Source organism: Callorhinus ursinus, unplaced genomic scaffold (genome assembly GCF_003265705.2).
Source record: "Callorhinus ursinus isolate GAN/ISIS: 27379988/994484 unplaced genomic scaffold, GSC_fseal_2.0 scaffold2, whole genome shotgun sequence".
Lineage (NCBI taxonomy): Eukaryota > Metazoa > Chordata > Mammalia > Carnivora > Otariidae > Callorhinus > Callorhinus ursinus.
This window is the reverse complement of record NW_027397064.1, coordinates 75,255,274-75,282,565: the sequence shown is the minus strand read 5'-3', so window position 1 is coordinate 75,282,565 and position 27,292 is coordinate 75,255,274. Positions and strand designations below refer to the sequence as shown.

General features: G+C 37.0%; 2 protein-coding genes across 10 annotated transcripts in view; one reads left to right on the top strand and one right to left on the bottom strand.

Annotated features, from left to right (window-relative positions):
- The window catches only part of PRPF40A (pre-mRNA processing factor 40 homolog A), a 55,890-nt gene extending 45,103 nt beyond the window's left edge, over positions 1-10,787 (bottom strand). For 2 of the 9 annotated variants that reach the window (XM_025855837.2, XM_025855845.2), the window contains exons 1-2: positions 9,591-9,913; positions 8,330-8,461 (exon numbers count right to left, since the gene is read on the bottom strand). In XM_025855837.2, the coding sequence (XP_025711622.2) occupies positions 8,330-8,461; positions 9,591-9,800 (342 nt within the window). In that variant the 5' untranslated portion in view covers positions 9,801-9,913. Of the gene's footprint in view, positions 1-8,329; positions 8,462-9,590; positions 9,993-10,624 lie in introns of those variants that run through there. The other 7 variants (XM_025855851.2, XM_073884065.1, XM_073884061.1 and 4 more) reach the window with 6 other exon arrangements.
- Positions 10,788-10,824: 37 nt separating this feature from the next.
- ARL6IP6 (ARF like GTPase 6 interacting protein 6) overlaps positions 10,825-27,292 on the top strand; it is a 29,829-nt gene continuing 13,361 nt past the window's right edge. The window contains exons 1-3 of the mRNA XM_025855890.2: positions 10,825-11,366; positions 12,954-13,007; positions 21,979-22,111. Coding sequence (XP_025711675.1) covers positions 10,967-11,366; positions 12,954-13,007; positions 21,979-22,111 — 587 coding nt within the window. The 5' untranslated portion in view covers positions 10,825-10,966. The remainder of the gene's footprint in view (positions 11,367-12,953; positions 13,008-21,978; positions 22,112-27,292) is intronic.

The window sequence follows — 27,292 nt, the reverse complement described above, 5'->3', positions numbered from 1 at the left end:
TTTTTAAAACTAAAAGTAAAGTAATAAAAGCAATTCCATCAATGCTACAATACATTAAGTTGTACAAAATGTAAAACTAAATTAGCCGTTATTTCATGGTATCAAAACCAAAGTGAAGATCATCACACATGGGCACTTCAAAAGTTCTTCTCTTCATGATTATTTCCTGAAGTTGTTCCTGGTGGAAAGAAATCACACAACCTAAGGATCTTTTGTTTAAATATTAACTTTTAAATTTGATTTTTAAAAACCATTCTTTCTGCAAACCTGGAGTTTCAAATTATCTAATAAGTTTGATTCTTGCCTTTTTACTTGGTTCCTCTTTAAATCAAATTCCATTAAGTCAGTACACAGAGGCTATTAAGTCTAATATTTAAAAACCACTTATACCACTAACTTACCTTATGAATGAACACAAAAAAATTAATCACTGAACAATGTGTAAAAGCCACATCTCTGAATGTAAGTATTCATTCAATTAGAAATAAACAGAAATACTCCTGTTTAAAGCATATCCCTAATAACCCAAAATCAGTAGTTAAATTTTGGGACAATCATTTAACCTTACTTTCCCTTTATTATAATTATTTATAGATTCAAGACACATTATTTTCTGATATAACATTTAGATAAACAAAAAGACATATTCACAAACTGTTCCACATGGAATAGAACCTTACCATTTAATAATTGCCAGTATTAAAAAAATATTTAGTTTGCTAAGTTCTCTTAACCTGGATAGTTTAGAACTGTTGAAGTATATACTGTTGTTCAGATTCTAAGGAGGTTAGCTTAATGATATAATCTCATACTGCTACACAGGGAAGCAGTCCAGTACAGCTACCTATTAAGCACACTCTAGAATGAGACTATCAGAATTCCTATCCCAGCTTGGTCACTTAGCAGCTGCATGATCTTGGGCTAAATTACTTAACCTATCTGGGCCTCAATTTTCTCAACTGTAACATGGGGAAAAATACTACTCATCTGTTAACACTGCTGTAGGGATCAAATGGGGCAATGCACAGAACAGTGCTCAATAAATGACCGCTGTTTTATTACCACTGCTCTCCTTCAACTCAGATAAATAAAGTTTCTCTTCATTGTCCCTTCACTCATCTATTCCCTATTAGACTGGCACTTAGGTGCTTTAAGGGCATCTAGTAAATAACGTAAAAGCATCATCTTTAGTAGGAATCAACACATGTAATAAGGCAATCCCATTTTAGGCATCGCATTTAGTGCTGGCTCTGCAATGTCACTGGACGATTCACTCAATTCCCTGGGCCTTACTATTCCCACCTATAAATTAGACATTCTCCTCTAGCCAACCCTCTTTTCGAGTCAGAAGGATCAAATTCAGTAAGGTATATCAATCTCTCAAATTTATAGACAAAGACAGTGATAGAATTATAATTCCTTCTAAGACAGATTAGGTATCACAACCCTATTCCCTGAAACCTCAAGGAAAAAAAAACTATATGCAAAAGGGAAAATAGTTTAAATTATTAATGATACTTAGCCCACTGTCTCTTACTAAACTCCAAACTTCTTAAACAAGGTCAAAGAAAATACAGAGAGAAAACTGAGTATGGATATACGATACAAAAACTTAAGAGCCGAACGAAAATAAACTATAATTTTAATTTTTCAAAAGCTCTCAACATAGTAGAGATACACACAAACTGTGATGTTTCAAGTCATACAGAATTAAGACTTTAAAACTTCCTCTAAAAAGTCACCTAAGCTTTCTTTTCAACACAAGCCCTGTAGGATGCAAGTATGGAGGAACATAAGACTGTTACTATCTCCCACTCCAAGTCCTTTAAACTAGATTGTTTTATATCTAGCTAAATCATTATATATTGTTTACATGAAACTTTACTTTTTAGTTTCTTCTCAATTGTGGGCACCTTTAAAATAAGGAGTACATCTCATTTATGTACACAGTACTTGTGCAGAGGACAGGTACATCTACATATAGCAGAAACTCAAACGCCTGTAGTAGACAACTTTATGTAGACAGTTCTTATTTCTGTAAAGAAAAATTTTCTATTATTATTTAATATATGCTAATAAATACGTAATGACCTTGAAATTACTGAAAAATCACCTTTCAGAAAATTAACCATTTTCTTTTATCACACGGCCAAGGAAACTATACCAAAGCCCATGTTTTTGAAGAGAAACTTAATGCTCATTCATTAATCAAAAGATAATTTAAAATGTCTTAACCCAAGCAGAAGATCAGGCCCTAGGGAGTAAAATTATGTTTGTATTTGTAGTGAGAACTTTGTTTTTTTAAGTCTAAGATAAATAAGTTCTAAGAAAAAAAAATCAAAGCTGAAGATAAATTATATTTCAACTCAGAACAGTCCTCACTTGCTGACATGTTTAGTCCTTCAAAAGACACAGATAGCTACCAGCATCACTCAGATTTGGAGAAGATTCAGATTTCCACTTTGAGCGCACTGTACCAATTAAAAAAGAAGCAATTAGAAGTAGATTTTCTTTAAAGCCCATTATGCAAAACACCATTATCTTTAGTACTACCACTAACTACAATTAACTTTTCATTAACAAGCGAAAGAAATGTACGATTACTTGACTAGAGAGAGAAAAGAAATATAAAAGATTCATCTCCACAAAACTTCCAAATGTCTACAAATAACCATGACAGCCAAATCAGCAGTTAGAAGACGAGAAAATAAAGTTCAGCCAGGCATGTGAGGGAATGCCTGTTAAGTTTTCAGTGCAGAATATATACATTACACATCTTTAACACCACAGCCAAGAGAGTTAAAGGCCTATTGATTAAAAGTAATATGAAGGTATGGAAAAAGGTGTAAGAATGAAAGATTAACAACTTCTATATGAGACAGTAATCTACTCATTCCTACTTAAAAACCTTCACAACTTAGTCTTATCATTTCTCTAGTTAAAAACAAACATCCTAATACAGAGCTATGGGATATACACAGATAGCTTTAGCTTTACTGTGTATACACAGTAAAACTGATACACAATTTTATGATGGTTTTAAGTCACATCATCAGTACTTTTAACAAACCCAATTAAAAATCAACCTGTTAACCTGTTGAGTTTTGTTTTCTTTCCTTTTTAATCCTGTTACTTAATGAATACATTCGTTGCACTGTACAAGTGCTTCATCGTATCTGTTAATACTAATTTCGATGTTGCCTTTTTCCTCCTAAAGACCAGACTAAATGGAAAAACAGCTTCAATACAGCATTTCTCCCAAAATGCTAACTCCATGCAACATTAATTCCATGCAATATGCTAGACAAAGCAAAATAAACACATAACAGGGGTAAGGGAGTCTGGGTAAGTGGGGAGGGGAAGATGGTTAAAAAACCAACCAACCAAACAACCACCCAAGAAACACTGAGAAAAACAGTTTAAAAGACTTCTGTGAGACTTCTCAGCATCTTTAGAAAATACTGTGCCCTGTGAATCTCAAAGGAGGAGGAGAGTACAGTTCATTCTTCCACACTTACACTGTCTTCTTAGATTTCTCCAAATACTCTCCATACTCAGAAACACCACTCTAGCTAAAGTTTTTAAATAGATGAGTTCATATTTCATTGAAATGCTATCTAAAAAGAAAATAGTATCATCTGTAAATCTATCAAAATCGAACTACATACACAGCCTAGAAGTTATACAAACACATTAGGTCTGGGTCAATCTATTTTTTAATAAGTACTTGCCTGGATAATGTAAATGCATATACAAAGTTAGAAATTCAAAAACTATGAGCAAATAACCTAAGTGGGGAAAAAGCCTTTTTGTCACTTACTAATGACCAATTCAACAGCATGGATTCTGTAAATACCCAAAATAATGGTAATTGAAAAGCAACAGGAACAAATCAATTGGTCAAATCAGTCAGTCAGATAAATCTAAGATACCAACACTTTGGATTTCTCTGGAAGGCCTATATTCCAAATCATCATTTCCCCCGAGGGTATGGAAAACTTCGTGGTAAAACTTAAAAAGACCATCACTAAAGTCAGACAGATAGAAATACATTTGCCTGTAATTTAAAATAAATGGAAATATGTATTTTTGCTTTATCCACCAAAAACCATTACATTTACCTTCCATTTTTATCAAATGAAAAAACAACTATAGAGAGGCAAACACTAAAAATAAGAACAAAGTTGTAACAGTATAAAGTCACAAGTAACCACTGGAATAGTCAGACGTAACATCTACTATCTCCATGGCCTATAATATAGGAAAGAATAATGTTTTTGTTTCATTCATTCAACAAGTATTTTACTGAGCACCCATGCTGTGCCAAGAACTGTGCTCAGCACCTGTGGACTTCTTAAAAAGGTACAAAACACAAGCCCTGCCCTCTAAGAGCTTACAGTCTATTACGTGCTGGAAAGACAGAGCAAATATACCATAAAACAAAACAAATCAAAACTGAATCCCAAATAAGTGAAACAGAGTTACAGGCAGATTTCACAGGATTTTACTTTAATAATTTGAAGGGATGGTGTATGCTGGGCAAAGTATACTGATCTCCGGGAGAAGGCAGAACTTGAAATGGAAGAACTGAGGTTAAGTAAAGTTAAGTTCATGGTGGTAGTGAGCTGTGGGCAGGAGAGCATGAACAGCACAAGCTCAGTCATGAACTAATACAATCAGTCCAGATATCATAAAAAGATCAGCCTGGGTTCAAATTAGGGAGTGTGAAGACATGCAGCTCAGAATCATGCATTGAGTTGTACTCTGGGAGATTCTTGAAAATTAAATTGTGGAATTTACACATTATACCATAGGTAACAGAAAAACACTGGAGGTTCTTGGGCAAGGAGACAACACGTTGAAATCTAAAAGAATTTGAGGGGGCAGGCCTGAAGCAAGAAAACCAGCTCAAAAGTTGTTAAAGAGTATCCGGGGCATGGGAGTGTAACTACTTGGGTCCAGATGGCAGCAGAAATAGACTCAAGATCTGTTAAAGCCTGCCTCACTCATTGTAAGAACAAGAAAATCAAAATCATTTGTGAAAAGCATTCATTTATCAATTTATTGAACAAAGGCAAAAAAAAAAAAGTACTGAATGATTAGAATCAGGGAGGCATTACTAAAAGAATTTTGTTTTTATGTCCATATCAACTCATAAAATCTCATACATATAACCTATTCTTATCAAATGATCTGAATTGAACCGTAGGTTGTTAGAGCTGAAAGAGACCTTAAGTCTTTTACTCTACTTTTCTCATTAAAAGAAAAATTAAAAATTTAAAAAAGAAAGAGCCACGTAGGAGGGCTCTCTTAGGCTTTCAGTGAAGGCAAAATTACCTGTGATAAAGGTAGGACTTGCATGTCCTTTGTGTAGAAACAACAACAAAAATGAGTAAGATGTGAAAACCTTTTAAAAGCAAAACATTAATAAGTAAAAAATGGCCTCACATACAATCACATCTCAAGGCAAATCTCTACTGCAAATTTTTGAGTACTGCCACCAAGCAGGGAAATTACTTTATTAATAATGTTTTTTAACCAGTGATAAACCATTATTTAATTTCCGTTTTAAAGTTTATACAGATTTCAAGGTCCCTTCCAGATATAAGATTCTATAATCCTGTAAAAGTAGGACAACTTTCCTGTATGAACATATAGTAAGAGGCAAATGTAACCTATACAATAGATAACTGAGATAAACTTGAAATCTATTTTTCAGTAGTAACAGACTCAGCCTGAATTCTAAAAAGGGCACAGTAGATTATCTCCTGAATAAAAACAAAAAACTCTTCCATAAAACCATAATACTCTTTTAACCTAAATAACTTGATGCATCTGAAAAATTCTAACTTCTGGCTTCTGTATGTGGTTATTGTGTCCAGTCTGCATATTATTTTACAAACAAGTTTTAAAATTTCATGTCATGTTCAGTAACATTCCAAAGACCAGAATCACTTAACAAGTAAGACTGGCACTAATTTTCATTTTCAGCTGGTCCCAGAATGAGATATTAATGTGAACTAGGCAATATACATGAAGGTTCCATAACCTTCAGTACCAAAGTCTAAAAAATCCATAAACTGATTTTTAAAAATTGAATGGCAGAACCCTACCAACTTTGTGTCACTACAGTGAACTATATAGGCAACCTGCTGTTTCTCATTAACTTCTGACCATTAATACCTCAGAGTGGGTAGAAAGAAAAAAGATCAATTTTGCTAATTGTCAACTTTTATTTTTAAGCAAGTTGTTTACAGGGCTTTAAATTAGATTTCTAGATTACTTAGTATGTTTAATTATCCATGCCCTCCCAGTCTGTTACCAAAGCTCAAATAAGAATTGGTTTTACCAAGATTTGGGCCCCATATAAGTTAGTTATTAAAAAGAAAAAAAGAAACAATCTAATTTTAAGGAAAAACAATGAGGATTCTCTTGGGACCCTAGAGCTGGATTCTTAAATCATTTGTCCATTATCCTAATAGGAGCCAATAGGGAGAGAGAGACTTTTAAACATCTAAAGAGTCAGGTACACTTAAAGGTACATGGCATATACTGGTCTAGGAAAAAAGAAGAAAACCACAAGGTAAAATTCAGAGTATTTCAACAGATGTGTACCAAATAGCAAGTCACCTTACTAGGAAGATGGTCACTGATACAGTTAAAGAGAAAGGGCCATAAAGCAAACTGTGACCAGCTTATGTCAATGTGAAACACGAAAGTACTTTAAAAAAATAAGTAAGTAAAATCTGCATTTTACTAGAAATGACTAGCTGGTGTCTTGGTTTGGTAGTGCAATAGCACCATTACAGCAAGGGTAAGCAGGTCAATCCCTTGCAAAACTTACCTTGATTGGCCCAATGGAAACAGAAGGCCCCAGAAAAGAGAGAAGCATCTGGCAGTAGCAAATTGTTTTATTTTATCTTTCTGTGGAAAGAAACTAATTTTAAATAAGAACCAGAGCATTTAAAGAATAAATATTTTTTAAAGCTCATTATCTAGTTAGAGCAGCTCTACTAAGAAAACCAGAAGAGCTCCTTGCTGCTTAGAGATGGAAAGAAACAGAAGAAGAATCCGAGTTGTTTCTCCATCACCTAAGGGAGTTTTAAAACTTGTGTTATTCTAAACAACAGAATAAATGGTTCTTTTTAAAAAAACAAAACAAACAAACAAACAAAAAAAACCCCAAAACTCCTACAGGCAGAAATCTTTTGGGCCTGCGTCTTTGAATAAAGATTTTTATAAAAAATTAAGGGCTACATTACAAATAAAAAAGAAGAAAATCACTTGACATTAAGCCCTTCTACTCCTAAGGTTAAGTTAAAAGAAAAAGACACAAAGCAAGCTCCTTTCTCCACTACAATTTCACCAATAACTTAAAAAATATCAAGGCTTAAGTGATTATCAACATAAACAGTATTAATTAGCAAAAAGACCATACCTAATTGACTGGCTTTCCAATATATTTTATCAGCCTAAATTTTGGATGATTTATTGAGATACTCAAATGGAAAGAACTCAGCCACCAAAGAATATGTGTATTACAGAACCTGACACGGGGCTTAAAATTATTCATGGTAACTGAACCTGTTACCTTTCTTGGATGCTTCTCTAGGAACTCAGTTCTACTGAATTCACTGAGTCAGCATTAAAACCTTTTGATCTAAATCACTCCCACCAAATGTCCATTTACAATTTATGCTGGGGGATGAAAGGGACAGCTCAAGAGCAGGAGTGCAGAAGCAATAAGCATTTAAAACAAAACAGAAACAAAATAGTGTAAGTGGAAAATGAACCACCTATTTGGCACTGTCCTATGAAGAATCAAATTAGAGTAGAATCTCCCTACTCTACCCCCACCGCGCACGCATACACACACATACACAAGAAGAAGCTATTTCAGGAATAAACTTTATTCTAAGGCAAAGACCTAAGCAACTGTTATTTTCAGATTCTATGCATTTATGTGGTCCACGGACATAAGTTATGTTGACCTATATAATAATATTCACTCTCCAAACCTTAACTTCAATTGACATACTTGGAAAAAGAAAGTTATTAAACTAAAAAGACTACATATACAGTTACTTGAAAAAAGAACTCTTAGTTTCATTGTGGTAGAAAATAAATCTTTCATACAGAAGGCTTTTCCCTACATTCAAAATTTGATTAGTGTCATGACTCAACATTTGACTTATTTGACAATATTATTTTGACATAAACTAATCCTTAAACAGCTGCAAATAACGACCCAGGTCTTTAAATCTTGACACAATGATACCACAGGCAAAAATAAACAAACAAATACAAAATAAAACAAAAACATTCTTACTTGTCCCATTGGCGGCCCTCCCATAGGGGGCATCATTTGCGGCATCATTCCATGAGGTACAGGAGGCATATTCGCTCTCTGACCCATAGGGTGCATTCCCATTGGGGCATAATGCATGCCAGGGTGCCCCATCTGAAAAATAGGGACAATTTAAAAATTAGCAAGTTAAGAACAAGTGCTTCTCAAAAATCTGATTTCCACAAATCGGTTATGCGCAGTGGCTTAATATTAGACTAATGTGTGATTCAATTATTGGCTTAGCTTATACTTTCTTATCTTAAAATGCACCACCCACCAGTATTTATAATGAGTTTGCAACTGACCAAATTACAGAACGAAATGGGAAAAATTAAAGTAATTACTGGACAGCTAGAGTATAGATTATTTTTTAAAGCAGCCTGCTTTAATCAGTTACTAATTAGCTTACTAAACTTGGGGAACACGTATGTGAAAGCCAATTTAAAAACTGTTATGGGTGAAACACCACAACTTTGTTCTATTTCACACAGAAGATAGCTAGTTAATGTCTTAACAGTAACTATTCTTAAATTTGTTTTTAAGTTAATTTTAAACTTTGAAAGGAGAATTTACCATATTAATTCAGATAAGACCTTGTCTTAACAGAACACAAACAATATGGGTACCCAGGGACACTTAATTCCTAACACATATACATATTATTTCCTAATAAAATCTTCAACACAAGTAAAATTACTTCTGCCAAAAAAAAAAAAATTCAGACTAAGGTCTATCACTCACAGACCCTAAATACAAATGACTAATACATCCATTTTAATTCTCTTTTAAAAGACAACTATTTATTTACCTGTGTGCCCATTGTTCCAGGTCTTAAAACCAGGTAATTAGCCCCTGCCAATCTTCCCAGCTTGTACCCCTTGCAGACACCACTACTACTGGTGAAAACAGATTTTGGCAGCCTCTTTCGAAGTCTACATAATCAAGGTTCCGCGTCCCCCCTCCCTGCTACAGCGGGCCTACCTCTCCAAAACGCTCACCCCGCCCAAGGCCCAGCACCTCCACCGCGCATCTGTCTAGGCCAAGCCCAGTAAGAACTTCCAAGGACCCACAACCTTCCCTTTGTGCATCCCCGCTCTCCATTTCTCTTCCTCGTTACGTAGCCCACCATCTCGAGCTCTTTCTTCGTCCACTCTTATCTTCTTCTCCTTTTGGAAAAAGCTTCCTGCCTCTCTGACTTCGTTTTTCATTGTGCCGCTTTCCCCCTGCTCCACCGATCCCTTACCGAGGGCCGTCTCCTCAGGAAGCCGTCAGCAGAGACCCAAGAGCTGGAGCAGAGGCTTGAGCCGGACAATCTCCGCTCCCCGTCCCCGGGACCCCGCGAAGGAGGATGGCTCTCCATTTCACTCACCATGAGGCCTCCACGCTCCGCTCCCGTCCCCGGCCTCATCGTCGGGCTCAGACTGCTCCGCCGGCGGCCACTGCCGCTACACATACCAACAAGAAGCGATCTGAGTGGCTGGCGCCCGCTGGGGCCAAAGGTTAAAGGCTGCCCTGCGCTACGGGGCGGGATCAGCGGGGCCAATAAGCTGACAGGCTTCCCCACTGTCCAATCAGAGTGCGCGGCCGACACGCAGCTCTGCAGCGATTCGCCACCAGCCTCAGCCTCACTCGGCGTCGCCTGCATGGAGGGGGGGGGTTGGGGGACGGAGGAAGTTTCTGCACCTCCGCCGGGAAAACTCCACCAACTTTCCCCGGGGAAGGGAAGACAACCGTGTCCCAGCTTCCCAAGCTTAGACCACCTCACCCCGTAGGGGGTGGGGCAGTTGGGGCCTGCCACCTTTACTCCCTCCGCCCGAGTTACGTACGCCCCACAAACCTGAGGCTGCCCGGGGTAGGATAGGGTGGGGTGGGGGTGGGGTTAGCAGCTTCTAGCGTTAGCGGTGGCCGGGGCCAGGCGCGCGCGCGGCGCTCGAAGAGGAGGAGAGGGGGCGGGGAACAGGAGAGGAGGAGGGCTCCTTAGGAGAGGGTTCGAGCTCCGTACGCACCAGCTGGAGAGCCCGCGGAGGGGGGAGGGAAGGAGGCGTGTCGAATAGCGTGGAGGGAAGTTGTGATAGGGGCGGGGGGAACAATGCGAAAGGAAAAGAGGGAAGGGCAGTTAAGGCGAGGGGAGAACGGGGCCGGAGAGGAGTAGGACCGTATAGCGGAAGAAGGGAGAAAGCAAATCGGTTCGGAAATGTCAATCAGAGGGGTATGGGCGGGCGCTAGGACCAGGCGTCGAAAAGATGCGGCTTTGGGGCTGCCGGGGCGCGCGCTTGCCTGGAGGTGACGCGGCCGTGGCGGAGGTCTCTGGCCGGGACGAAGCACTGCGGGGAGAGGAGACTTGGCTACCTTTGGCCTCGGCTCGCCTCTTTTTGTGCACCTCTCTGCTTCCTTTCCTTCCTATTGAGCTGGGGTAGTGCTCTGGCCCACGGGCGCCCAACCTTTCTTTAGATCCCACTGCACCTTCCCCGCCCAGTTGCACACCTCTGCGCACCCCTGCGCGCCAACCCCGGGTGGTGGAGGCTGTGGGGGGGCCTGGCCGCTGATTGGCTACTGCGAGGGCGGGGCGGGGCGGGTGGGATTCTCTCGACCTCCGCTGGCCCTCTTGTCTTTCCCGCCATGTCGTTCGTGGAGAGCGGCAGGCGCTCGGCTGGTCTGCGCCGACGTCTCGACACCCCTGTCACGTTTTCCCGGCCTCCGTTTTCCGCCTTCGCTCAGGGGGATAGTTGGGGTGAGGGTGAAGTGGACGAGGAGGACGGATGCGACCAAGTGGCCCGTGATCTGCGGGCGGAGTTCTCGGCCGGGGCGTCGTCGGAGCCTAGAAAGGGCTCTCTGTTCCAGCGGGACGGGGACGGGTCTCCAGTTCTCCCCGATAAACGCAATGGCATTTTCTCGGTGGTTGCGGGCGGCCGAGCCCAAGCTCGGCGGTGGCCGGTCCAGGTCCTCTCAATTCTTTGTTCGCTGCTGTTCGCCATCCTCCTCGCCTTCCTCCTCGCCATCGCCTACCTGATCGTAAAAGGTACTGAAGCTCCGGCCTTGAAAGTCTGTCCAGAGTAAAGTTAAGCCTGGACGTGGCTCTTGCCTTTCATCTCTCTCCTCCCCATCAAAGGCCGGCAAGTTGGTAGTGGCTTTCACCCAGAGTCCTCATTGGCACCTTTCTTTGCTCATCTCCTTTGTTTTGTTTTCTGAATGGTGGAGGACCCTGGTCCAAGCTTAGGAGACCCTTAAGAAAGCGTCTTGATTAAATGGGTACTCTTGAAGAAACAATAGAGTCAGTGAACACTTGGGGTGAAATGTTGGCAAAATTAAGCAATATGTAGACAACAATCATTAAAGGCGGGTGAAAAGTGTGTGCGATTAAAATAGGCTATACATATTCAAAGACTTTATTTAATCCACAAATGGTTAAAGGTTTGCTAGCCAGATTCCTTTGTACACGCACAGAATTCCAGAAAGGATTTCCATCCCACAGCCTAAAGTTCTTATATAGATAAGATAATTAGCTCCTCTTGATTTTGTATTAGGTTTTAAACCGAGTGTAGTGATAAAGTTTTATAAGAGAAGCTAGATAACCTATTATTTCTCTGATTATTAGTTTTATTGAGTGTGATGTTTATAATCAGCCAGATTGGAATAGAAAGAGATGTGCCATGAAAGATTTTTCAAAGGTTATACTGTAAACTATATGGGTGGATATTTATATTACAGTGGAAAGAATCAGACTGGAGTTTAAATCTCAGTTCTCATTCGTGTGTGACTTTGGCCAAGTTATTGACAAAGAAAAATTAAAACAAAAACTACTTTAGTTCTATGAGAAGCACCCAACAGGTTGCCACTCAAGTGTTAGTTTTACTTCACTAAGTAGAATTAAATCAGCTTAGCTCCAGTTTTAATTTTTCCTCATTGCTTCCAAGCTCCTACTGGGTCGCAGATGGCAGCTAACAACTTAGGCTTGATTTTCATACACAAGACAAGTTGGCAAGTTAATGTGAACCTCTTTATACAATGATCCTGGGTATCACCTGTCAATGTTAAATATATGGGTGTCAGTGTTCCTTTCCTCTTTCACTCTCCTCCTCTTTTTTTCACTGTATCTTGGAGAGAATTTAGTAGGTTATTTCCCTTGTGCTGTGAGAGATTTCCTTTTTATCATTAAGTCACAAAACTTGGTAAGTGGAATCCATTGCAGAAGACACTGAGTTGTGCTTACTTTTTGAGAATGGAAGAAAGGAACCTAATAGGCTGTGTAATTTGCATTACATAATATATTTTCAGGAGCACCTGGCTGACAGTCCTGGGAAGAGCATGTGATTTGAGGTTTTGAGTTTGAGCCCCACACCGGGTGTAGAGATTAAATAAATAAACTTAAAATATTTTCACAATAACTCTTAAGAAACTTTGTGTATATTTGGCAGTTGACTCATACGTGCTTTTTTTGCATACCGAAGGTCCCATAGCTAGTAAATGGGAATCAGAATTTGGACCCATTTGTTTCTGACTCCATAGCACTTTCCACAACTCCACAATATTTTCCCAGCCTTTGAGCTACCATTCAAATTGTAAAATCATCCTTTTTACTCAAGCCCCTTTTTTTTTGTATTTACAGAGTTACATGCTGAGAATTTAAAGACTGAAGAGGACATAGACACTGGGCTACTAGGTATAAACTTAACTCAATTGATTTGCTTTTGAGTTCATTTTTATTTTTTGAGATCATGTTTAAACTACAAAATTTTGGGTAAAATAATATAATCCCTTGTGCAATTCATTCAGTCTTAATTATTTGTGTTTGTGTGTGGTAAATTTTACTAGATTTTTTTTTATATATACTTGGTGTATAGTATATAGTGGTGTATACACACACACTAGAAATACAATTTGAACACAACTGTGTGTGACAAAGACCCAGAGACTATTTAACATTTTCTAGTTACTTTCTGGAAAAGTCTTCCTATACTTTTTCCCAGGAATTAAAAACATACAAAAAAAAAAAAATTCCTCATGATCGTAGCAAAGATGACATCTTAAGCAGACCTCAGGAGAAATTTAGGTTTATATCTCCTTATAAGCAACTTGTTTTTAAAAAAGTAAAAAGTATTGGGCATACTTGCACAGGTTAATGATGACTTAAGAGTCAGACTTGAGTTTCTATAGAATATCTATAGAATGCTATACAGAGGGGCGCCTGGATGGCTCAGTTCTTAAGCGTCTGCTTTCAGCTCAGGGTCCCTGCTTCTCCCTCTCCCTGCTGCTCCCCCTGCTTGTGCTCTCTCTCGTATTTATTTCTTTCTGCCAAAATGATTTTGAAGCGTCCAGAACTTCACCTGTTTGAGCTATTTTACTCCTGTTTGCTGTAATTTATTTGATTAATCATTCTGAATTGGAAAAAAAAAAATGGTTGAGATCGTATCCTGCATGTCACCCCCTCTCCCAATTTTAGCTGACCTATTTAATCTACCTCTTCAAGGCTATTGCCCTCACAGTGATACAAAATACAGTCCGACTGGTTTTACAGAAGGGGATATCTTTATCTTCAAATTATAGAAACAAATTAATTTGTTAGATGTCCCATGAAAACTTTTCTATGGTCTTCTCAACTTCTTGCATGAGAAAGTGTACTTTAGAGTTACATGTTTTATCAGTGTGTATTGTTACACTGTTCTGTCTCTAAAAACAGCCAAGATTATGAGGCTTTTCATAGCATTTATTGATCTGTCAACTTGATGCCACAAGAATAGAATAGAATCTTAAGAACTAGGCATGAATTCTATGTTGGTATTTAAAAGTTGGCAAACTTCATTCACATTTATGAAAAGCATAGGTGGCACTTGTTATCTGAAGGAACGGCTTGTACAGTATCAAAAGGAATATAATAAGGCTTTGTGATTGCCCTGCTTCTTTTTCCACTTTTTTGGATGTGCCTGATAGATACCTAATACTATGACAGCAAATATGAAGATCGTTCAGTGTTTGCTAATGGCATGAATTCACTTTCAAGATTTAGGAACAATCTCAGGAGTGAGGAGAAATTGCTGTATCTTTGTACAGTACAAAAAAACCGTACTAAACAGTAGTTATGCCAAAACAAAAATCCTTATATTGAACCAGTGCTTTAGTGGTCAAAGAGTATACTCAACATCTAGTGGATTAATTCAATTTCCCAGGGATAACTCTAAAGTGGGCATAGTTATATTTACAGCAAATATTCATTATAACATGTAATAGAAAATGCTGTTTTATAGCAAGAGTATAGAGTTCTTAACCTGTCTCAGAGAAGCAGTGCCAATATGAGTAAGCTCCTATAAAGTTGAGGTTATTGAAATAACACCTGCCCTTACATTGTTCTAAGCTGGAATTCTCTTCCGTTGGGAGAAAAATACAACATAACCTCTTTACAGAAGAATGTTTTGACTTGACTACTAGCCTCCAGTTAAAAGTCCAATTGAGAGAGGGGCGCGTGGGTGGCTTAGTCGTTAAGCGTCTGCCTTCAGCTCAGGTCATGATCCCAGGGTCCTAGGTTCGAGCCCCACATCGGGCTCCCTGCTCAGCGGGAAGCCTGTTTCTCCCTCTCCCACTCCCCCCTGCTTGTGTTCCTGCTCTCTCTGTGTCTCTCTCTCTCTCTGTCAAATAAATAAATAAAATCTTTAAAAAAAAAAAAAAAGTCCAATTGAGAGACAGCTGATTGTTGAAAATAGGCCAGTTTTTTTCAAATTTTGACTTGCATTCAAATCAACCTTGAGTTAACTTATATATGAAGAAGGATTGCTGCATTAGCTTATCCATGAAGTAATGCCTGTGGAATTATATCCTTACCTGTTTATAATTGATATAAAAGTTTGCACACGACGAAACAATCTTTAATAAAAACTGTGTTGAATTTGTCCACTATTTACAGGAAAAGCAGAATGCAGCCTTTTTAAATCCTACTGATTTTGTATTTCATTGCATTTATTTTGCCTTGTTTGCTAGGTACCTCATGGGTAAGTATAATGTTTGATTGTTTTGTGTATTACCCTTTTTTTTGCTGTAATTATTATTGTCCATACTCATTGTTATCTTTATATTTCAGTGATTCCTGTTTAAATTTTATTATAAATTTCCTCAATTCTTTGAGAATCAGCTGGTTTTTAGAATCAAATAATGTAAGCATAGTAACTTCTCCCATCAAAGAGTTCTCTTTCTAGACAGATTAATAAAATTTTGCACACTGCAGATTTTTTATTGCAATTTAAGCCTCGTCCAAGATTGGTATAGCTCATTTAGAGCAGATTTTAGCAGCAGCTCTCGCTTTAGTATGCTTAAGAATCACCTGGACTTTCTTTTTAAAAAGTACTTCTAGGTTTCCTTTCAGCCCAGGGTAGATTCCAAGAATCTTCATTTTTTACAGGTGATTTTGATGCCCCATAGTTTAAGAAATACTTTTTACAGGGTGAGCATCTCATTTTTTAAAAGTGTAGTTTTTTTTGTTTTTGAAGATTTTATTTTTAAGTTATCTCTGTACTCAACATGGGGCTCAAACTTAGGACCACAAGATCAAGAGTCGCACATTCTACTGACTGAACCAGCCAGGGGCACCTAAAAAGTGTGTTTAAGAGCATTTAAAATTCTTGCAAGTTGACTAGTGACAGACTAATAAGATATAACGTATAAGCACAAATGTCTTTTAAGAAACCTAACTTTGAAAGGGTCTGCGACACTGCCATTCACTTGTCATCTTTGCCTAAAAGAAGTCTTCATGGGAAATTGTTTATAATTCAAACAAAAAAGGTTCATGATGAGTATGGTATCAGTGCATTTGGGGAGTTAATTGATCCTAATGGCTAATAGGATTAGGTATCGGTGTTCATCTTTATTGGTGAGGTAGACCAGCCAGGGAGGTGTGAGAGATGCTGTCACCTGGTTTTGGAACTCATCTCCCCTAATCTTCCCTAGGTGGCATTGGAAGGGCTTTCCTTTTATAATTGTCCTATAAACCATCCCCTACTGTAAGCCTGTTTTTCAGGGAGATAAATAAAACTTAAGTTTTAAAATCGCCTTTTAGTCCTTCCTGCTAAAGGTTATTCTCAGACCAAATTGCACTAATATACAACATATGAATTGTTTCATTTTTGTACATTGACTTTTGTATCTCACATTTTCCAAGTTTTATAACTTTTCGCACACTTCGTTCTATTTCCAATTTTTGCATTTTTTTCATAGTCTTACTACAGGGTGTGATAAAAGACCTTTTATTTGAGGCAAACCTGAAATAAGCACATAAGAAAAATAGAAGGATTTGCTGTTACCAGAAAATGCTTAATCTAAGACTACTGTCATTAAATTAAATGTAGGACTAGTACTCTTAATATACATGTGGTAAGTATGCCATATAGGAATCGTAATCAACTTCATGGAGTTCCTTCAGTCTGAAAACCTTTTGATTTTTGGTACTTGTCATTCTTTGACATCTACTAGTTAATAGTTAACATTAAGTCCCTCTTGTGGATAAGACCAGATATCTAGCATCTTGCATTGTCAAGGGCTGTTGTTTTTTTAACTGCCCATGTAGTTCTGCTTTATGATTGAGATGTTTGCAGGCTTCTGAACATTTACAGAGATGATTGATATCTACTGAGTTTAATCAAAGATGAAGCCAACTCATTTGAAGAGTTTATCAGTTATTTACTCTGCCAAAAGATAAGTGAGACTCTGTCGTCATAATTTCATGATACAGAACGTTAGAAACTTGGTAAAAATTTCCAAGAGAAAGGGTGTGGTGAAAAGTACCCATTCTCTTGGAAAGGCACAGGTTGAAAACAACCACTCAGTTTCTTCCTTAGTGAAAAATGACTGAAACTGTGAACTTGAACTATTTTCAGTGAATGTATGAATGTTGTAATTTGAGGCCACTGTGTATTAAGGATATGATATAGTGCTCTCTGAAGCTGGGTGGGGTAACTCAAATATTTCATGGAAAATTTCATAAATACGTTATCCTATTCTGTGGCGGTGTTTGTAAAATTGCTTATTCGTATTAGTTAAAGAATGATGACTAAGGCAAGAAAGAAGAGAAAAATGAAAGCCCAAAAGGACTGGAAGGATGCAACCAAAATTTTAGATAATTTACCTGGGTTTTAGATCTTATTATTCTCTATTTTCTATAATGAATGACTGTAACTCTCAGTAAGAAAAACTTTGTTTAAAGGAAAGCACAAATTTAAGTTTAGAAAAATATAAGTAACACATTCAGCAATTAATAATTTTAACCTTTACAATATGCAAACTTTATTAATTTTTTACGTGTGTTATTTTACCTAATATTACCAACCATCCTGCATTCATCCATATAAATTATCTTCTGAACCAAAATTCACAACAATGTATATTAGAATTTTTATGTCACAAGATAGTTTAGGTACAATAGTAAGGGAGAAACAGTATGGGTTATTAGCAAGAATTACCATTGTGCAGCCAAATTATTAGTCATAAAAATCATTGCAGGTCTCCCTACTACATAGAAGCAGTAATGAGAAGCACACATTGGGAGCTGTAAATCTCAAGAAACTGGTGATCTGGGGGGATGTTTCTTAGGCTAATGAAGTGAAACTTTAGCTGGCATTAGAATTAGCTGGAAGACTTAAAACTTATTTTACTAGACTTCACCTGTTCTAGAGTTTGTGATTCACTAGGTGTGGGATGGAGCCCAGGAATTCTGCATTTTTAATAAGTTTCTAGGTGATGCTGATGCTCGTAGTTCAGGTGTAATCAACAACAAGAAAACCCTGCAGATTTTTTTTTTTCGAAATTACAAGATCTCAGAGCCTATCCTTAACTACTCAAAGTTAAAGTCACTTAATTGGCTTCATGCTTTAATGCTCAATATAATGCAAGGTCTAGTGGACCCAGTTTTCAATTCTCTTGAACAATACTATTTGTAAAAGTGGATATTTTGTGACTTTTATTCTTTCTTGGGGCATTTTCCAGAGACTAAAGCTGAGTTATGTTTTTGATGCAATAAAGCTTATTTAATCTTGAAATATTGGTCTGTTGGATCCTTTTATAAATCTAAGATACATTGAGATTTTAGTGATCTTTTCTATGTCCTAAATTCTTTCTCCCTATTTTCTCTCCCTCTATCAAATGAATAAATAAATCTTAAAAAAATGGTGGAATCATAAAAATATTCAATAGAATTGTGGCTATGTGTACTGATAAGAAAGGTCTCAAACCTTGTTATGTAAGAAAAGTAAAGCACAGGACAGTTTTTCTGGTGAGAATTCCATTTGTGGAAAATGGAATATATATATATACATATATATATATGTATATATATATACACCTACGTTACCTAGGTAACTATAATTTTTAGGAAAGGTGCACAACGAACTTAGCTGATTGCTTTTAGGAGTGGAATTGCTGAATTGAGGTAGGAAGACTTTTAACTTTTATATGCTTTTGTACTGTTTACAAATTATGTTAACTCTTGGTAAAATGCGGTTACATAACATTAATTGTCAAGTTTTTAGCTTCAGGATTCTGGAGGAAGGGACTTGTTACGGATTTTGTTGTTGCTAGTTGCCAGCTAGTATGGCTTTTCTGCTTGTTCACAAACAAATTGAGTTACTTTCTGAAGCATAAGCACTTTTAGACCATGATATTACATTGTACTTTTTTAGACCTTTCATTGTGAATTGACTTTTATCAGTGGTGTAATTGTTGATCAGTTCAAAGTAAATATAAAATAAAAAAGCCCGAAATGAGACAAATACTTAGATTGTGGAATAGTGGTCAGTTTTGAAAACTCAAAGGATATTCTTGTATTAATTTTGACAGGTATTCTGTTAAAGACCCTGAATGGAAAAGCTTGATGGGCTTTAGAGAGCCTCAGACTTTATTACTTTTTTAATGTGTTATTTTGTGTCTTTCTCACTTTTTTTTTTAGATATTTAGAAGTTTCCATCATTCCACAATAGTCCCCAAACAGATAATTGATTTTTCATAATTACTCTCTTTGTTCTGCAGACTTTATATATTATACGATATTAAACTTAGTGTAAACTTGTCAATTATTTTCTCCCCTTTAGCAGTATTCATCTAAATAATAAGTAATAGCTATTTGGCAGAATAACCATCCTTAAGTTGTGGCTGTACATTAAGTACGCTTATAATTTTTATTTTGGTCCCCTATCTCACTGTGTTGGCAGGAAGGTTGTACCTCAGTCTCTGCTAAGGTTCTCTCTACCTAGTCCGAGGTTGGGTTAAGGTTCTAAAGTCTGACACTGCCAGGACATTGGGGTGGGGTGCAATCTAGTCCTCAAAACATTTGCTCAAATGAGTTACTGCTGAAACATCTTGCTTTCTGGCCAGAATGGCCTTTCAGATGTCGTGCTTTTATAGCCACATCACCATCTGCTCTTTCTATGCCCCACTTAGGGGAGAGACATCTGTAGACCTGGCTCTGGGCCCATCCGTCAAGATACTGTATATAGCTATAATCCCTCTGTACTCTGTGGCCTCTCCATGGCTCTGCCAGGAAGCCCCAGCAGTACTAACCCCGCTTCTCCATATATATGTATACACATAAGGGCAAACAGACACACCACTTTCTTCAAACAAGGAGAAATCTTTCTCACCTGTGCATTAAGCCCTCGCTTTCTTTCTCCTTGTTCTACACAAACATTTTGTCTGTATCCCAGTCAACTCATTATCTTTCCTGTCTGTTCAAGATATTTTGTGTTGGTCTACCCTCCTCTTGCTTATATCCTAGTTCCCTTAATCATTTTGCAACATAAAAACCAAAGAGACACTGGCGCTATTTTTCTTTCTCACATCCTTCTGGAGCAGTGAATACACAGTCCATTATCTATTGAAAAGGGGGTAAAGGAAAGGGAACTAGTGAGAAAAAATTAAGGTTAATCTTTCAAAAAATACATTGTCACAGTTCTTAATACTTCATTGCTCTAAGTTTGTCTTTTAGCTATTATTCTATTACTGGGCTTTGTATGGTTTACAAACAGACTTAGGCACATATTTCTTAACTACTTCTTGCTAAAAGGCATCTTGGTTGCACATTTGTGCAGCCAGGAAATTGGTAATTCATAAGTCATTCTCAACTGTAGTCTTCTCAACCTTTCCTCCCTCCCGGTACTACTGAGGCCTATGACACACACTTAGTAAACTCTCTTAAGGAGGCAGTTTGAATATATATATAAAAACGGTCAAATTAATTTATTCCCTCTGTTCTCACTTTTTTCATTTCCCTTTCTTCCGTTTCTCAATCTTTTACCCCTTCCTTGAGTCCAATATAATACTATGCTTTTGACTTAACATTTCTTTGAGAAAATCTTGCAGTCTTCCACTCTGACTGAAACTAAAACCTAGGTCCCAACCCATTTGTAAATTGGGAGTTAACTTTTGTTCATATACTGAGGAAAATTGAAGAATCAGATTAGGTTTATAATGTTTATAGGAAAGCTATAAAGAGTAGACACTGTTTTTTTTACCCTTTTTTATTGTTATGTTAATCACCATACATTACATCATTAGTTTTTGATGTAGTGTTCCATGATTCATTGTTTGTGCATAGCACCCAGTGCTCCACGCAGAATGTGCCCTCTTTAATACCCATCACCAGGCTAACCCATTCCCCCACCCCTCCCCTCTAGAACCCTCAGTTTGTTTTTCAGAGTCCATCGTCTCTCATGGTTCGTCTCTTCCTCCGATTTTCCCCCCTTCATTCTTCCCCTCCTGCTATCTTCTTTTTCTTTTTTTTTTTTAACATATAATGTATTGTTTGTTTCAGAGGTACAGATCTGTGATTCAACAGTCTTGCACACTTCACAGCGCTCACCATAGCACATACCCTCCCCAATGTCTATCACCCAGCCACCGCATCCCTCCCACCCCCCACCACTCCAGCAACCCTCAGTTTGTTTCCTGAGATTAAGAATTCCTCATTATCAGTGAATTCTTATGTCAAAAGTGCATGGTATGGAAAGAAAAGAGTCACAATACTAGGTAATAAAAGATAGCAAGCTGTGATTCACAAAGTAAATGAAAAATGTCAAGACTTTTTAACAGTGAAGTATTTTAACCATTTTTCCTATAGTTGAATTTTATAAAGCTGAAGATAACTTATATTCTTAAGTTAAATTTGTACTCTTTTTCCAACATTAAATAATTGAAATATTAAACTATTAGAATGTTATTTATAACTTTTTAATTATTTTATTATAATTGAAATGTTAAGATATTAAGTTATATGACTTTTTTCTTTTATTAAAAGGTTTTATTTATTTGAGAGAGAGAGCATGAGCTGGGGGAGAGGCAAATGGAGAAGGAGAGGCAGACTCCCCACTGAGCAGGGAGCCAGATGTGAGGCTTGATCCCAGGGTCCTGGGATCGTGACCTGAGCTGAAGGCAGATGCTTAAACCACTGAGCCACCCAGGCGCCCCTAAATGATATGACTTCTAATTGTGCTTTAGTATTTTATACTTTTGTCTGGGTTTGCTTGTACTAAGCTCAAATCTCTTATGTCACCTACATGTAATTCAGAAGTTCAGAAATACACATGATCTTTTGAACATGAAGATACTGGTTTAATTTAAATAAGGCTTTGGTGTTTAAGTTTTCCTCCTCTCTTCCCATTAAGGATTCTGGACTCTACTTATAATATCTCTATCTGCTGGATTCTCCTGCTGTAGCTTTTCTTGGACAGTGACTTATTTTGACTCTTTTGAACCAGGAATGTTTCCTCCTACTCCTCTTTCACCTGCCAAGTTCAAGTAAGTATTCCTGTTTGTTCTTTTTAAATCCATTCCAACCCTGTTGAAATGCTAAAACAGATAGGAGCCAGAGGCTGCTTTAAAATTCTTTTTTTTTTTTTTAAGATTTTATTTATTTATTTGAGAGAGAGAGAGAATGAGAGATAGAGAGCACGAGAGGGAGAAGCAGACTCCCTGCTGAGCAGGGAGCCCGATGTGGGACTCGATCCCGGGACCCCAGGATCATGACCTGAGCCGAAGGCAGTCGCTTAACCAACTGAGCCACCCAGGTGCCCCAGAGGCTGCTTATATGTAAGATAACGTGTGGATGTCCCTGCCTCTATAAAATATAAATGACTTAAAGTTTTCAGTTTGGCTCAGCCTTTAGATGAATGGGGAATATTTTAAACTCCTTACCTAGGTAATGCAGTGGTTTTTTAAAAAATGAAATTCAAGAAATGTCTAAAAAGTAAGAAATTTTGATTGCTATTTATCCTTTTGGGATGGAATTTCATTTAAACAGTTGATGAAGGCTAAATTTATATCAGCAATGTGGAAGTTTTACTACGTGCATGTATAAATGGTCAGATTTATATCAATTTAATAATTGGGTTGGACTTCTCCTTAGATTTTAGTTTTGTGTAATAATTAGCGAGTATTTATGGCACCTAATTTATATGTCTAGACAAAATTAGATACATTTCATTGTGGAACAACATTAAATTTCTTTGGTCTGTATTTTCTGTATTTCAAAGACTTTCAGAAAATTCAGTAGTCAGTATTCTAATCTAGTTTATTTATGTCAGGAAAGCTCAAGTTTTAAATACTATAAATTTCCAAATAAGAGTATTTAAGAACTCTAGTTTGTTCTACAAACTGAGGGGTTGGGGAAAAGTGAAGAGTAGAAAATAAATTCTAGTTTAAGATATGTGTGTTGCCAGAGTATTATGGTTGTTATTGTTGCTATTATTACTACCAGCTCCAGCTTGCTTCATAGACAGCTTGTAGAGATCAGATAAAATCTATTTGAGAGACTATAAATAGGAAGTTTAATACTAATGATATTTATTAATAATCATTGTATTACCAGCTCTTATTATTAATAAACATATTTTTCTGTCTTATAAATCTATTTTTAAAACTTTTGGCTTCACTTCAGATGAAATGTGTGTGGGTATTTTAAACATCTTAATAAATCTCTATATGAAACATAAATCATATACTTGCCAGTAAATTTTGTATATGTGTGTTAGAAGTGGTTGATGAGTAACTAATAATCTAAATTGACTGAATTATACCCAACAGTGCAATACCATCCCATAGTTTACATGAGTACCGTTCAGTTGCAAAATTTATTTTGCTATGTGATATTGTGTTCAATTCAAATTTATACTCTTGCTGCTCGATGACATTAATTACTTGGTAACAAGGGGTATGCATCTAATGTTGATAATATGAGACTCTTCATAAACCACCAAAAATCATAATCTTATTTTTTTTTCCTTTTATTTCTTTATAGCTCACTTCTCTCCTGTTTCTAGCTAGTAGATCTTGCAGCCTGGATATCAGAAAGCATCTTGCACTTAAAATTATTCAGACTCTAGCCTGTCTTTAAGACATCAGTCTCCATCCACTTATCAAGGCTTGAAACCTTTATTCACTGTATTTATCCTTTGCCAAATGTACTCATTCCTGCGTTTTGAAGTGTTACTGGAATATTTCATCTTTGTACCCTCAGTGTTTTTGCCCTTTATAAGGCCTTGGCCAGTGAATTTCAGTCCTTCTTCTCCCCTACTCCAAACTTTCACTCTTCGAATTCATCCTGTATACTGTTACCTCTGTGAAAACAGATCTTAGTCACAGCTCTTCCTTGCTTAAAAGTCTTCAGTGGTTTTCTCACTGCCTTCAAAATGATGTCGACTCCCAAGTACAGCAGAACAGTCCTTCCCCAAGTGATCCTACCCTACTTTTCCAGCTTTATCTTCAGCTATTTCTCCAGTGCACCCTATGATAACCCTGGCATCCCTTGAGTAAACTGTACTTTTGAGATGCCATGACTTTACTCTTGTTGTTTTCTCTTCCTGGAATATCTTTCCCTTGCAGATTCTCTTCTACCCCCACCAAAATTCATAAGGCTTATAGATGTTAGAAGCATTTGGAGTTAGAGAAAATCATTTCAGTATTCTCTTAAATAACTGGAATTCTGTGGGCATTTAACTAATTTATTAAAAATCATCTTTGCATTTTGAGGTGCCTAGGTGGCTCAGTTGGTTGAGCATCTGACTCTTGGTTTTGGCTTGGATCATGATCTCAGTGTCATGGGATCCAGCCCCAGAGCCCAATGGGGGGCTCCGTGGTGAGCGGGGAGTCTGCTGGACATTCTTTCCCTCTCCGTCTGCCCCTCCTCCTACTCACTCGAGCGTGCGCACGTTCTCTCTCTAAAAATAAATGAATAAATCTTTTTAAAAAATTACCTTTGCATTTTTTTTAAAGATTTTATTTATTTGAGAGAGAGAGACAGTATGAGAGAGAGCAAGCATGAGCTGGGGAAGGGCAGAGGGAGAGGGAGAGGGAGAGGGAGAAGCAGACTCCCCACTGAGCAGGGAGTCCCAACACAGTGCTCGATTCCAGAGCCCGCCCCCCTCATTATGACCTGAGCCAAAGGCAGAAGACGCTTAACCGACTTCACCATCCAGGCACCCGATCTTTGCATTTTTTATTAAACTAGAACCGGTATTGATGGACCTCTGTTTTCAGTGTGTTATTAGTCATTCGATTTTTTCTTTAAGATTTTTTTTTTTTTAAGTAATCTGTACACCCAGTGTAGGGCTTGAACTCACAACCCTGAGATCAAGAGTCTCATGCTCCACCCACTGAGCCAGCCAGCTGCTCTTACTCATTCAATTTTTAATACGAGATAGTGTCAGATTAGAGACTTAGATTGCATATTTCTTAATACAGCCCTAAAACCACAGTTTTGAAATAGGTATATTATGTTCACATATATATATTTGAATTCCTTTCAATTTGTAAGTTGGATAATTTAATTTTATATATGATAAATCAACTGTTAAATACTCAAGGCCATGAGTGAAACTGTAATTTAAAATTACCTTGTGTTGATACAGACACAGTCCAAAAAAGGCATATAATAAATATAATGATAGATGATGGCATATTAACAGAAACCACAGACAACAAAGGCATATAATATAGTGTTAATTGGTGAAACTGAATTTTTTAGTGAGAATCCTGCCATCTAGTGCTTGTGGAAAATAATGCAATAACTGTACTTCAGAAATGTCAGAATAAGTATATTCTCTGTGTCACCAGTAGAGTGAGAGCTTGTACTAGGAAACAACTTCTCTACCTTCTGAGAAAGTTGAAATCTTCAGAATTTATTTTCTTAGAAATCAGATTGATGTATTTCATTAATTTGCAATATCATGCATTTATAAAAATATCTTTGTAACAGGCTGTGTATTCTTTTATAACTTAAACAATGATGTTAATATAAATATTTTTCCTGATTATATGAAAGTAGTGCAAATTCTTTGTTGCAAATTCAAAAAACAAAAAAAATGGGAAAACTTATAAACAGAAAGTGACTGCCAACATTTTAATGTATATCTTTCCATTCTTTGCATATTTTAAAAATTAAACTTGGGATCATAGTATACATACTGTTTTATAAACCTTTTTTTATTTAACATTATGTTGGAACAGTTTTTCATTCAGTGTTTCTTTTGAATTTTCAGTGTTTTAGATACACTTTAAAGACCAGCCATCGTAGATGTCAGTTTATTTTTAAAGGGAAATCTAATATAAATGATAGCTAGATTCTAAGATAATTTCCTAAACAAGGATTTGCTTCACTAGAAACTAAAGAAAAGCAGGGTAGTTAAGAATCATAAACTGAAGGGACTTTTTTCTTTATTTTTTTAATTGCTGTCACCATGAATATCAAACATGAGAGTAAAATAATTGTGTCTAATTGGTTTATTTAAAAAAGCAGTCTTTTGCTCTCCTTTGCAGATTTTAAACATTTGGGCTTTTTTTTCCTCCCTAAATAAGCTAATTGGTAGAAGTGGAAAAAAAAATTGAGAAGACTATGTTTACTGTGGCTCTCGGTTGTTTATCCCTAAAAACATAAACTCCTCAAGGGAAGAAAAAACAACATTTTTTGATATTTAGTGAATATTACGTGAAAGGTCTAATGAAATCAGCAATTTGAATCAATAATTCATTGGGAGACTTGAGATTAGAAAAAAACCCTTTTCTTGTATTCATTATTTTTTCATATTCTTTTATGTTTGTTAGATATTATTTAGTTGAGACTACTACAAAGTACCATACACTGGGTGACTTATATACCACAGAAATTTGTTCCTCTCACAGTTGTGGAGACTGGAAGTCTAAGATCAGGGTGGCAGTTTAGTTGGGTTCTGATGAGAGCTTCTGGGTTGCACATGGCCTCCTCATTGTATCCTCACAAGGCTGAGATCAGGTTTCACCTCATGATCTCGTCTAATCCTAATTACCCCCCAAAGGCCTCACCTCCTAATACTATCACATTGAGGGGTAAGGTTTCAGCATATAAATGGGAGAGAGTGTGGAAGGGGGGACAAGTATAATCCATAACAAAACTTAGAAATTTTCGCTTTTATATAAGCACAGGATCTTTAGGAAGTAACAAGATAAAGAACTTTGCGAAGTATGTTTTCAGACAGGTATTTAATGGACTTTAAAAAGGCATATTAAGAAAAATTATTATACTGACTTAGCAAACTTTGAGTTAAAAGGTATACTGTAATGTTACACATGCAGACTTCTCTATTAGGAAGCATTTTCTTTGTGTATTTGGATCAATTATACTTTTAAGTTATTTTCTTAGTTGTTTCTGAAAATGTTACCATGTTAAATAATGAGACAGAGGCAGTAACTTCAGATTAAAGTGTCTATATGGCTTTCCCAACTTATCACTATAAGTCATTATTTTTCTCTTCTAGTCTACTTAATCAACATCTCCAGTTCACTTCACATTAGTTTTCCCCATTCATTTGTTCAGTTTTCTCAGTGATTTCCAAGCAGGCAAATATAACTATATATGTAATCAGTATTTCACACTGTGGTTATCTGCTTTAATTATAGTTTCCAGGAGTTAGGTGTGTGACCGACCCACGCAAAGATACCTCATTATTT